Genomic DNA, 12,421 nt, shown 5'->3' on the forward strand with positions numbered 1-12,421 from the left:
GGCATAGAGGACCTACAATAATGTACAGTATTTGAAAAATAATGTGTTTTTTGAACATTAAAGCATGTCAACATATTCTGTTACACCAAATACACAAAATAATGATCTTTAAAAAAGCATCATATGACCCCTTTAATGCCCAAAATCTAGGCCTTAAACACCGTTTCAGATTAATAGGCTACTCTTTTGTTCACTCGGTCACAGTCACAATATCGTCCAAACTGCTTTAGAAATAGCCTATTAATAGAATATGGTAATAACCTATATGTAACGACGATGTGATTTAAGCACTAAATTCATCAGTCAATCTTACAATTCCCTGCGCGAGAATATTTTTGGAGACTCCCTCTCAGCTTCGCATACATCGAGCCAGTGGATACTTGCCGTTCGTGTAGCGCTCTTGAGCCAATTTCAGAATGATTGTGGAGCGGACAACGACATTATCTGACCTGATGTAGCCTATCATATTCACAAAGAAAATGTGACACGTTGAAGCCTTCGTATCACAGATGTAGGCTATGCAGGAAAGAAATCCGTAGGCTATAGGTAGCCTAGCCCAGTGTTTCCCAACCTTTTTTTAGTCGCGGCACCCTTTGGAAATTTTAACAAACTTGTGGCACCCTACAAAATTAATTTTGTCACAATATTTGAATTTCTAACTTCGATATGATACTTTGAAAAGTATCGAAATTCGGTACAGCAGGGAAGAACTGCAGAATGTGTCATATATATATATATATATACATATATGTATATGTGTGTCAGGCCCCGGTTGGGAAACACTGGCCTAGCCTATAACTTTATCAAGGCATCGCCTACTTAAGCACCAACTAATGTAAATTTGATTCTTAATAACTGATTAATAAGTTTACATCTGCTGCAGAGGTCTATAGCATGGTTGTCACATATTGCATGATGGCAATTACAACTGCACAGGGCTGCGTTTCTCAAAAGCATCGTAAGCCTAAGAAGATCGTAAAAACGACCGTAAGACTGATCTTAGTATAACGGTCTGTTTCCCAAAAGCATCGTAACTTAAGTAGCACTTGAAAATCATCGTTGATCTACGAGTGCTCTGGAGTAATCGTAAAGCGTTGTTTAAATGAACTTATGAAAATAATTAAGAAGAAAATGAAAAAATAAAAATACACATGATATCATAAATATGTACTGTGTATACATAGAATAGTGCTGATAGAACAAGTCTGCAATAAACTCTTTTTTGTCTGTACCTGTAGAAATGTATTGGCTGGATCAAGTACATATATTTGTGGTACTATCACCCTTAATATATACACTTTATATATTAATAACATCTAAACTTACATGTTTATGTTTAAAAATATCCATCAACCATTAGTCATTAACTCCAGAAACACTTGGAAGAACTCATAAGAATTCTTATATTTCATAGGGCCTTAGGCCTTGGGTGGTTCAACAAACACATGGACATCAAAAACGTTGAATCAGCATAGTTTTATAGATTTAAGTTATCGATTGAAATTATAGAAACTTAATTTAATCACCATAAAACAATCATATTACGGTACTTGACTGTGCTGGCAAGATAATTGGCACAGAAATGGAGGGCCTTGCAAGCCTCATCTCCTTCAGTGCAAGTCTCCTCTCCTCTAAAGCCAGCTTGGCCTTCTTGAAGTCAAATAGCTGCTGTTGAAATATTGTTGTTCCTCCTATTGGCCTCTTTAAGACATTGTCTAATGTCTTTCAAGACATCTCTCCAGCTGCACTAAGTCCTGACTACAACCACAGACATTCTCAAACTATACTGAGGTCTTGTGGCTGCAGTCTGGACAATTGAAGATGGAGGCTGAGGCCTGAGAGGTTTGTTCAGAGGACTAGGAGATGGTTGGTGCTGGGAGATGGCAGGTGAAACTGATAGTTCCTCTGAGCATGAAGGGCCTGACTCAGGCTCAGGTTGAGGCATCCCTACTCCTCCATGAGGGTCAATACCACCACAAATACCATCTGAAGTATTGACAAGGCATTTTCTTCCTCTGCTGCGAGAAGGGGAGAGTCATTGGTCCAACCACCTGTTTTTTTTTAACTGTCATCCTCTGCAGTGCCCTCTTGCTTTTTGCCAGGCTTGCAAAGTCCTGCCACTTCTTGCGGACCTCCTACCCTGATCTCTTAACACCCATGGTTGCAGTTAATTCTGTAGCAAAGTCCTCCCATATGTTTTGTTTTTCCTTATTTGTATGGTGTCCTTTAAAACTGCTGAAAATGACATCTCGCTCTACCTCCTCCAGAAGAACATTAATTTCATCTTTTTGAAAGGTATTTTGTTTCTAATCCACATCCGGTGACGACTATTAGGTTCAAGGATACGATTCTATAAGGTAATATTTCAGCACTTGACAAACGGACAGCGACTCTTAAGAAGTAGCACGTAGAACGCGTTTTGGCCAGTTCATGTTAAGTGCATTTTTGGGAAACGCACGTGGAATTGCGGCAAGCGTTCTTAACCTTGCACATAGAGAGAGCTCTTAAGAGCTAGATCCATCGTTATTGGGAAACCCGGCCCAGGGCATCAAACCGGGTTAAGCTATCTGAACCCGCACTAGAGTTTCCAGCAGCACACTAACTGCAGACTGCAGAGACATTAGAATAAATCAGGTTGAGAGCCACTGTTCAAATATTTTAGTAGGCCTATTATGAGTCTAGTGTTTTCGCACAGTTTCTTTACGGACACAAACATAGGCTCCTTTGGCTTTGGGAATTACAGAAATCTAAAAAGAAGCCATATATTTTGCTGATTCGTAAACCGGCTTTGCAAAATGTTAAGATAGTTCATATGTTTTCTTCCGTCATTATTTTCGATAAAATAGCCTAATGAAAATTGTGCGAACCAAATATTTAAAATGTCGAAAGCCCTTATATTAAATCACCTGTACACTGCAGGAAAAAAAAAACTTTCAGAGATTTTTTTTTTTTTGAATGAGCTGTTTACTACATATTTTCTCTGCAGGTTCAATAATATCTTTGATAAGTTCATAGAGAGAAATGGGTGTTCACTTTCTGAATTCTGTGATAAATCGTGATAAAACAGAAATAAATTATCTCACGATCCCCAGTGGCATATTTCATCTGAAAACAGGAATTGGGCCCTTGGATAATCTTATTTGCTGTTGCCTTTGTCTTCTTATAAACTTATAGGGTGATTGGGGATTGTTAACACATTTTGCTGAAACAATAGCAACACTTTTTTTTGGCTGTCTCAAACAAACGTTAAAATACATTTGTCTGCTACAAATTGAAGTAGTTCAAAAATCTACAAATAATCCCTAAACTGTGTAAAATAATTTCAATTACAAGCTTTGTTGCAACAACCTACCCAACTACACGGTGAGTTGTAACTAAAATTTCAGCATTTACTTTACTTGCAGGAATTTATTATGGTTATCAAATTAACTTACTCAAAAGAAACATTGTACCATGTCCCACCACACCCATCCTCCTGTTAAAAAAAAATTAAAGCAGCATACGCAAAATATTAAATAACTATAAAACATTTTAACTTTTACGAGACACTTTTACAATTGTGGCAAATGTAGCCTACACACTGTCCCGTTTTGTTCAATCTTTGTGGGTCAAGTATACTGTTACAACTTGTTTCAATCCTCTCCATCCGTTCAGCCCTGATAATTTAATGAAATTTCGACGTTTAAGCTTATGTGGACGCTATATCCAAATCAGCAATAGCCTGTTGATTCAGATGTTGTTTTTAATTTTCTATTTCTTAACCCCGCTTCTTATCTTGTAAATTCTTTATATTTGTACACAGAGACTGCAGCTTCTGCTATCACCCCAGAAGCATAGTGCTTGTTTGTGATAGTGATTTCACGCCAGTAGCTCATTTCAAATAGTTTAAACTCATCCCTGGTCCATCATAAGGCCTGCTAAAGAATTAGTTTGAATTAGTGTCAATTTCACAAGTTACAGTTTAGATAATGTTTCGTTTATGTTTTTGTGTTTAAAAAGTACTTTGAAATTGTACTTAAATTCAGTAAAGTATAGATAATACGCCAAAACTTTTTCGCAATTAAAAGTCTTAAGTATCTAGCTAAAAATAATAAATTGTACATATTTTAAAGCCCACCTTTCTCAGCTTTTTTAAATGACTTTTGAAAACAAGAGACAGTAGAGAATTTTTCATATTTTTGAAGAAACCTGTCAAAATCGTATTTCTCATTCTGACTATATGTACTCTAAATACTCTCGGACACAGCAGATATTGTATTGAATTTGAAACCAATGATTTTACAGTGTTTTGGCATTTTAATACAGTTGCTTTTAGACTAATAATCAAGACCGAATAAATAAAAACATTGACTTTTCATGTTATTTAGCAAAGTTACCTAGGAAGTTTCTATATAGGCTAGACCTGTCAATAAGTAATCTTAACCTAAATAGGAAGACAGTAGCCTGGTCCAGTATTACCTGCCGAGGGCTTCAGCGCCGATTTCATCGGCCTTGGGGCCAACCTTAGCCCATAAGGCCTTCACAGCAGACTTGTCCTTATCAGAGAGACTCATTGCTGCGTCTTCTTTTTCTCAAGTTAGATTGTCTTCAGAAAAAGATGTTGGCGAAAACGGGATTTTGTCCCACTTTTTATATAAAATGAATATATACACAAATATTTGTTTTAGGCCTATTTTTATTTATAATTAATTTATTTTGTATTTATTTTATTCAAAATGTGTGTTTGTTTGTTTGCAAAGGGACACAACAAATGGAAGCAACAATCTTTCTTTTTTACTTTATCAGATAAACAACATAATTTTTGTCCACAGTAATAAAAAAACGTATTAAGTTTAATTGATAAGATTAAAAACGATTGCACAACCGCCCAGGTGGCCATATGCACAAGAATGTAAATCGCCAATAAACAGAAAAAGTATGGAGCTTCCATTGTGACACCTGGATTCGGTGCTCTGTTGAGAACGTCAGCCTTTGTTCTCCTTTTGTAAGTGACTTTGGAAAATGCATATGTAAATGCATATGTAAATGTAACCGTAGTTTGAGTTGTCTGAACTTGCTCCCGGTCGGTTCCGTTTTTGATAACAGCGAGTATAAAATGTTAATGAACCAAGAGTTCAGAGTTTATGTGAAAGTAAAAATTTGAATTAAAAAATAAAAAGAGTTGGTAAAATAATTATCATTTTAAGGATAGCTCAGTGAGAATCAAGTATAGGCTTTCAGTTTATCCCGACAAAGGGGTTTGAAAACACATATGATCGATTCAAATATAGCCTATTGATAAAAATAAGACATGACTCGTTTAATTCTGTGCCTTTTATTGACTAATTTTATTCAGACATCACACTTGAGTTGCTTAGGGGTGCCGCGCAGTGTAGCGTATGAATGAATGCCCACTGGAAGTTTAGCGGTACTTCTCAGCGAGAGCCAGGGCCAAGTTCTGAAAAAACTTGTCAACTGACACGTGAACCTCTGGGGAGAAGTCTCCAGGGAAGAGCATGCCGATGACCACAATGACATTGTGTATGAATATCTAGAAAAGGAAGAAACAGAAACACATTATCATACTACCATGTCCATTATGAGTAGACTTATTTACACTACTGTGATATAGGCCTACTATTGTTTTGTCATGGTGTACCTTGAAGTTGGCCGGGTCAACACGCAGCTTGAAAGCATGAAGTTCGCTCAGGGCCATCAGACCTCCCACAAGGTCGTCTATTTTTGAAATGGCATCGCCGACTGCAGCCATGATAAAACTGCCGTGCTTCTTCACAGGAGCAGACCCAGGGCTCAGGTCAGCCCAGTGAGCGAAGTAGGTCTTGGTCTGAGGATAGACGGTCAGCATTCTGAAAGGAAATAATAACAATAATAATTTCGGTGATCTAAACATTATACTTTAAGGTAATCGAATAAATGAAAACATTAACTTTTCATGTTATTTAGCAAAGTTACCTAGGAAGTTTCTATATAGACCTGTCAATAAGTAATCTTAACCTAGGAAGACAGTAGCCTGGTCCAGTATTACCTGCCGAGGGCTTCAGCTCCGATTTCATCGGCCTTGGGGCCAATCTTAGCCCATAAGGCCTTCACAGCAGACTTGTCCTTATCAGAGAGACTCATTGCTGCGTCTTCTTTTTCTCAAGTTAGATTGTCTTCAGAAAAAGATGTTAGCGAAAACGGGATTTTGTCCCACTTTTTATATAAAATGAATATATACACAAATATTTGTTTTAGGCCTATTTTTATTTATAATTAATTTATTTTGTATTTATTTTATTCAAAATGTGTGTTTGTTTGTTTGCAAAGGGACACAACAAATGGAAGCAACAATCTTTCTTTTTTACTTTATCAGATAAACAACATAATTTTTGTCCACAGTAATAAAAAAACGTATTAAGTTTAATTGATAAGATTAAAAACGATTGCACAACCGCCCAGGTGGCCATATGCACAAGAATGTAAATCGCCAATAAACAGAAAAAGTATGGAGCTTCCATTGTGACACCTGGATTCGGTGCTCTGTTGAGAACGTCAGCCTTTGTTCTCCTTTTGTAAGTGACTTTGGAAAATGCATATGTAAATGCATATGTAAATGTAACCGTAGTTTGAGTTGTCTGAACTTGCTCCCGGTCGGTTCCGTTTTTGATAACAGCGAGTATAAAATGTTAATGAACCAAGAGTTCAGAGTTTATGTGAAAGTAAAAATTTGAATTAAAAAATAAAAAGAGTTGGTAAAATAATTATCATTTTAAGGATAGCTCAGTGAGAATCAAGTATAGGCTTTCAGTTTATCCCGACAAAGGGGTTTGAAAACACATATGATCGATTCAAATATAGCCTATTGATAAAAATAAGACATGACTCGTTTAATTCTGTGCCTTTTATTGACTAATTTTATTCAGACATCACACTTGAGTTGCTTAGGGGTGCCGCGCAGTGTAGCGTATGAATGAATGCCCACTGGAAGTTTAGCGGTACTTCTCAGCGAGAGCCAGGGCCAAGTTCTGAAAAAACTTGTCAACTGACACGTGAACCTCTGGGGAGAAGTCTCCAGGGAAGAGCATGCCGATGACCACAATGACATTGTGTATGAATATCTAGAAAAGGAAGAAACAGAAACACATTATCATACTACCATGTCCATTATGAGTAGACTTATTTACACTACTGTGATATAGGCCTACTATTGTTTTGTCATGGTGTACCTTGAAGTTGGCCGGGTCAACACGCAGCTTGAAAGCATGAAGTTCGCTCAGGGCCATCAGACCTCCCAAAAGGTCGTCTATTTTTGAAATGGCATCGCCGACTGCAGCCATGATAAAACTGCCGTGCTTCTTCACAGGAGCAGACCCAGGGCTCAGGTCAGCCCAGTGAGCGAAGTAGGTCTTGGTCTGAGGATAGACGGTCAGCATTCTGAAAGGAAATAATAACAATAATAATTTCGGTGATCTAAACATTATACTTTAAGGTAATCGAATAAATGAAAACATTAACTTTTCATGTTATTTAGCAAAGTTACCTAGGAAGTTTCTATATAGACCTGTCAATAAGTAATCTTAACCTAGGAAGACAGTAGCCTGGTCCAGTATTACCTGCCGAGGGCTTCAGCTCCGATTTCATCGGCCTTGGGGCCAATCTTAGCCCATAAGGCCTTCACAGCAGACTTGTCCTTATCAGAGAGACTCATTGCTGCGTCTTCTTTTTCTCAAGTTAGATTGTCTTCAGAAAAAGATGTTAGCGAAAACGGGATTTTGTCCCACTTTTTATATAAAATGAATATATACACAAATATTTGTTTTAGGCCTATTTTTATTTATAATTAATTTATTTTGTATTTATTTTATTCAAAATGTGTGTTTGTTTGTTTGCAAAGGGACACAACAAATGGAAGCAACAATCTTTCTTTTTTACTTTATCAGATAAACAACATAATTTTTGTCCACAGTAATAAAAAAACGTATTAAGTTTAATTGATAAGATTAAAAACGATTGCACAACCGCCCAGGTGGCCATATGCACAAGAATGTAAATCGCCAATAAACAGAAAAAGTATGGAGCTTCCATTGTGACACCTGGATTCGGTGCTCTGTTGAGAACGTCAGCCTTTGTTCTCCTTTTGTAAGTGACTTTGGAAAATGCATATGTAAATGCATATGTAAATGTAACCGTAGTTTGAGTTGTCTGAACTTGCTCCCGGTCGGTTCCGTTTTTGATAACAGCGAGTATAAAATGTTAATGAACCAAGAGTTCAGAGTTTATGTGAAAGTAAAAATTTGAATTAAAAAATAAAAAGAGTTGGTAAAATAATTATCATTTTAAGGATAGCTCAGTGAGAATCAAGTATAGGCTTTCAGTTTATCCCGACAAAGGGGTTTGAAAACACATATGATCGATTCAAATATAGCCTATTGATAAAAATAAGACATGACTCGTTTAATTCTGTGCCTTTTATTGACTAATTTTATTCAGACATCACACTTGAGTTGCTTAGGGGTGCCGCGCAGTGTAGCGTATGAATGAATGCCCACTGGAAGTTTAGCGGTACTTCTCAGCGAGAGCCAGGGCCAAGTTCTGAAAAAACTTGTCAACTGACACGTGAACCTCTGGGGAGAAGTCTCCAGGGAAGAGCATGCCGATGACCACAATGACATTGTGTATGAATATCTAGAAAAGGAAGAAACAGAAACACATTATCATACTACCATGTCCATTATGAGTAGACTTATTTACACTACTGTGATATAGGCCTACTATTGTTTTGTCATGGTGTACCTTGAAGTTGGCCGGGTCAACACGCAGCTTGAAAGCATGAAGTTCGCTCAGGGCCATCAGACCTCCCACAAGGTCGTCTATTTTTGAAATGGCATCGCCGACTGCAGCCATGATAAAACTGCCGTGCTTCTTCACAGGAGCAGACCCAGGGCTCAGGTCAGCCCAGTGAGCGAAGTAGGTCTTGGTCTGAGGATAGACGGTCAGCATTCTGAAAGGAAATAATAACAATAATAATTTCGGTGATCTAAACATTATACTTTAAGGTAATCGAATAAATGAAAACATTAACTTTTCATGTTATTTAGCAAAGTTACCTAGGAAGTTTCTATATAGACCTGTCAATAAGTAATCTTAACCTAGGAAGACAGTAGCCTGGTCCAGTATTACCTGCCGAGGGCTTCAGCTCCGATTTCATCGGCCTTGGGGCCAATCTTAGCCCATAAGGCCTTCACAGCAGACTTGTCCTTATCAGAGAGACTCATTGCTGCGTCTTCTTTTTCTCAAGTTAGATTGTCTTCAGAAAAAGATGTTAGCGAAAACGGGATTTTGTCCCACTTTTTATATAAAACTAAAGAAGGTCACACCCATGAACTCGGTCCAAACCACACCCCTTAAACGCATTACTGCTGATCCCCAACCTGTGGTGTCCAATCACAAGCGTGCCAATTTTGTGCTTCTCGTTTAATTAAGATAAAGATTTTCTATTCACACCCTTCACGCGCTATGCAAATTAAGTTATTTTATATTTTATTTTCACTTAATCACCATTTTAAACGTATGAATCAGAATTAACATTGTTCAAATGAACTAAACCCATTTGTGTAATTGTTTTTTTCCCCAAAACGTTTATAAATGATGGTGCAACTCTTGGAAAGGATGATGTGTCTAATAAAATTAATTTCAAGTAATACATTTGAAAATCATCATCAGTTGAAAACGCTTGCATTCATCTGGCCATGCATTATAATCAAAATATCTTTTTGTAACGGTGCTTTGCTATTTTGCTATTTCACTGAAAATGACTACATTTTATTGTTATGAACGTTTGTTCATGGTAATATAGTGGTAATATTAGCGTGGTGCAAATTTGATCAGCAACATTTGGCAGAAAAAAAGCTTGTTCATGTATAAGACTTCTTACAAAACAACATTTCGTCCCCTTGGAATTATAAGGTTATGCATTCCGAATAGTTTTGAGATATCGAGCTTCAAAAATTTTGCATTCCATTCGACTGTGTAGATAGAACCTTTTTGTTTTTTAAATAAAAAGTCCCAAAATGTACACAACATTAAAAAAATCTATCACATAATGTAAATAAATTGTCACGGAATAAGAATATGTGAATAACTCTATTTTGACAAAAATGTCAGATGGTTTTTAGACGGGGTTCAATCAGTGATGTCCAGACATGTATGCGTCACCTGCTCAGAGAAATTATCCAATAAGACTTTGCATCTTTTAATGGACGGAGGCACATCAAGTCAATAATTATACTCCGGTTTCTGAATTTCTACTAGTGATTCCTACTGGACTTAAGCAAGTACCTAAGGACACCCTAAAACGTAGACATGGTTGAGTGGACAGATGCTGAGCAAAGTGCCATCATTGGCCTGTGGGGAAAGCTCAATCCCGAAGAAAGTGGACCTCAGGCCCTAGCCAGGTATCATTGCATCACATTCTTTATAGACACATTCTATAAAGATTCTCTCCGTGTTAGATTATGTCAGTTACGCAGTTTATTTAATGCTGTTCTTAATGATTCTGTTTATTTAAGGTGTCTGATCGTGTATCCCTGGACTCAGAGATATTTCTCCACCTTTGGAAACCTGTCAAGTCCCACTGCAATCATGGGTAACTCCAAGGTGGCAGCTCACGGGAGGACTGTGATGGGAGGTCTGGAGAGAGCCATCAAGAACATGGATAACATCAAGGCCACCTATGCGCCACTCAGTGTGATGCACTCTGAGAGACTGCATGTGGATCCCGACAACTTCAAGGTAGGTTTGAGAAAATAAAACTAATATTTGCGTGATTTAAATTAGAAAACTGTTGTGCTCATATTATGTTGAATCATCTTTATCGAAAAACACCCACCAAATAGATCTCTTGCTCTACAGCTTTTGGCTGACTGCATCACCGTGTGCGCTGCCATGAAGTTTGGCCCCTCTGGTATCACTGCTGATGTCCAGGAGGCTTGGCAGAAGTTTCTGGCTGTTGTCGTTTCCGCTCTGTGCAAACAATACCACTAGAGTCTCATCACCAATGAACACCAGCTGTATTGCAGAAGATTGCAGGAGCTGTTCACACAAAGATCTAACTCTTATAAAATAAGATCAATAAAATAATGTTAAAAGCACTTTAATGTTGTTTGCTTCCATTGATTCCAGAAAACACTGGCCAGAAGTCTATATGACCAGAATTAAACTCTTAAAAAGAAACGTTCTTGATGACAACTTACTTTCGCTGGGTTCTTAACTTTTAGCAAGTTTTCGACTAGACATAATGAGTCAGCAACTTATTTCTAGAAGTAAACCTTTCAAAGACAGTTATGATAGATGTGCAGACTGTGGGTGTTAACTGCTTGAATTCATTGATAAAAGAAATAAAATGTATCACAACCTCCAGCGTATAGTTTCAAAATAAGCTGGCACTCTTTATTTTTATAAATATAATTGTGTTTAGTCAGTTAGTTTCTTTGTTTGCAAATTTACTTTAAATATAAAAAACGTAATTTATTTTGATAAGATACATTAGTTGCAATACTTAAACAATATGCTGTTTTGTGTGCCTTTTGACTCTTATAAAATAATAAAAACAACATTCCAAGTTCCATGTTAAGTTCTATTGGGCCATTTTGCCATAAACGTTTTTAAAGGATCTAAAACAAAGGTAGAAGTTTAACTCTGAACCTCTTCAAGTTAACTTAAAACCATAAACTTGACCCCGGATCCTTTGTGTTTTAGTTTTAATTGCATTTCACGAGTTCGCCTTGCAGATAATAAAGCAAGAAGAATAGTATATGCGTATTTGGCGTGCTGTCCGAGGAGAGGGCTCTGAGCTCGGTAAATCTTGCCGAACCCGGGGCACTCCCACCCTGTCCAGGGAGAGGGCTCCTAGCTCGGCATTTGCCCGAACGCAGAGCGCTCCCCCCGGTAGGAATGGGTCGACGGTGGTGAGTCGGGGTGGTGGAGGGATGCTGGAAGACTAGAGAGAATGAAGGTAAGGCTGCTATGATTATTTATAGTGGTTCTCTCTCGTGGTGGTTGGATAGATGATATAGCCTAATTACTGATAGTGAATTGGCCGGGTTGATTATCTGCGCGTGCTCCTCCCGAAATTTGTTTATAAAACATCACATAATTTTCAATAGAGTGGCAGTTATTTTGCTTTTTGTCGTCTCCTTATTGTCCAGGGCTGCGTTTCCCGAAACCTTCTTAACGCTACGTCGTTCGTAAGTTATACCTTAAGTTGTACCTTTACGTTAATACGTGTTTCCCGAAACGTTCTTAGTTAAGTATACCTTCTGTAAGTCGGCTACCATGTCAAAAGATACAATTCTACGAAAATTTTGCCTGCCACGGGAGCAAATTCAGCAGCTTTTACATCTTGTTGGTCAAACTTTGTAGAGACAAACTTGACGGAGCTACC

At 37.6% G+C, this 12,421-nt stretch overlaps 4 protein-coding genes across 4 annotated transcripts; 1 reads left to right on the top strand and 3 right to left on the bottom strand.

Annotated features, from left to right (window-relative positions):
- Positions 1-5,326: 5,326 nt before the first annotated feature.
- LOC107754024 (hemoglobin subunit alpha) lies at positions 5,327-6,174 on the bottom strand. The gene is made up of 3 exons (XM_016570335.1): positions 6,026-6,174; positions 5,639-5,846; positions 5,327-5,530 (listed from the first exon to the last, which is right to left on the bottom strand). Exons 1-3 carry the CDS (start codon positions 6,118-6,120, stop codon positions 5,402-5,404), a joined length of 432 nt encoding a protein of 143 aa, XP_016425821.1. The 5' UTR covers positions 6,121-6,174; the 3' UTR covers positions 5,327-5,401.
- A 714-nt stretch (positions 6,175-6,888) lies between these two features.
- On the bottom strand, positions 6,889-7,748 carry LOC107754034 (hemoglobin subunit alpha-like). Its single transcript, XM_016570346.1, has 3 exons — positions 7,593-7,748; positions 7,206-7,413; positions 6,889-7,097 (listed from the first exon to the last, which is right to left on the bottom strand). Exons 1-3 carry the CDS (start codon positions 7,685-7,687, stop codon positions 6,969-6,971), a joined length of 432 nt encoding a protein of 143 aa, XP_016425832.1. The 5' UTR covers positions 7,688-7,748; the 3' UTR covers positions 6,889-6,968.
- Positions 7,749-8,463: 715 nt separating this feature from the next.
- Positions 8,464-9,320, bottom strand: LOC107754033 (hemoglobin subunit alpha). Its single transcript, XM_016570345.1, has 3 exons — positions 9,160-9,320; positions 8,773-8,980; positions 8,464-8,664 (listed from the first exon to the last, which is right to left on the bottom strand). Exons 1-3 carry the CDS (start codon positions 9,252-9,254, stop codon positions 8,536-8,538), a joined length of 432 nt encoding a protein of 143 aa, XP_016425831.1. The 5' UTR covers positions 9,255-9,320; the 3' UTR covers positions 8,464-8,535.
- Positions 9,321-10,267: 947 nt separating this feature from the next.
- On the top strand, positions 10,268-11,037 carry hbba1 (hemoglobin, beta adult 1). Its single transcript, XM_016570344.1, has 3 exons — positions 10,268-10,433; positions 10,548-10,770; positions 10,891-11,037. Exons 1-3 carry the CDS (start codon positions 10,342-10,344, stop codon positions 11,020-11,022), a joined length of 447 nt encoding a protein of 148 aa, XP_016425830.1. The 5' UTR covers positions 10,268-10,341; the 3' UTR covers positions 11,023-11,037.
- The last annotated feature ends 1,384 nt before the right edge of the window (positions 11,038-12,421 follow it).

Source organism: Sinocyclocheilus rhinocerous, unplaced genomic scaffold (assembly GCF_001515625.1).
Source record: "Sinocyclocheilus rhinocerous isolate Xijiao unplaced genomic scaffold, SAMN03320098_v1.1 scaffold292, whole genome shotgun sequence".
Taxonomy (NCBI): Eukaryota; Metazoa; Chordata; class Actinopteri; order Cypriniformes; family Cyprinidae; genus Sinocyclocheilus; species Sinocyclocheilus rhinocerous.

Coding starts and splice junctions, on each gene's coding strand:
- LOC107754033 (XM_016570345.1), bottom strand. CDS start 9,254: ATGAGTCTCTCTGATAAGGACAAGTCTGCTGTGAAGGCCTTATGGGCT. Junction 8,981..9,159: donor GGAGCTGAAGCCCTCGGCAG/GTAATACTGGAC, acceptor ATTTCCTTTCAG/AATGCTGACCGTCTATCCTC. Junction 8,665..8,772: donor TTGACCCGGCCAACTTCAAG/GTACACCATGAC, acceptor TTCCTTTTCTAG/ATATTCATACACAATGTCAT.
- LOC107754024 (XM_016570335.1), bottom strand. CDS start 6,120: ATGAGTCTCTCTGATAAGGACAAGTCTGCTGTGAAGGCCTTATGGGCT. Junction 5,847..6,025: donor GGAGCTGAAGCCCTCGGCAG/GTAATACTGGAC, acceptor ATTTCCTTTCAG/AATGCTGACCGTCTATCCTC. Junction 5,531..5,638: donor TTGACCCGGCCAACTTCAAG/GTACACCATGAC, acceptor TTCCTTTTCTAG/ATATTCATACACAATGTCAT.
- LOC107754034 (XM_016570346.1), bottom strand. CDS start 7,687: ATGAGTCTCTCTGATAAGGACAAGTCTGCTGTGAAGGCCTTATGGGCT. Junction 7,414..7,592: donor GGAGCTGAAGCCCTCGGCAG/GTAATACTGGAC, acceptor ATTTCCTTTCAG/AATGCTGACCGTCTATCCTC. Junction 7,098..7,205: donor TTGACCCGGCCAACTTCAAG/GTACACCATGAC, acceptor TTCCTTTTCTAG/ATATTCATACACAATGTCAT.
- hbba1 (XM_016570344.1), top strand. CDS start 10,342: ATGGTTGAGTGGACAGATGCTGAGCAAAGTGCCATCATTGGCCTGTGG. Junction 10,434..10,547: donor GGACCTCAGGCCCTAGCCAG/GTATCATTGCAT, acceptor TGTTTATTTAAG/GTGTCTGATCGTGTATCCCT. Junction 10,771..10,890: donor TGGATCCCGACAACTTCAAG/GTAGGTTTGAGA, acceptor CTTGCTCTACAG/CTTTTGGCTGACTGCATCAC.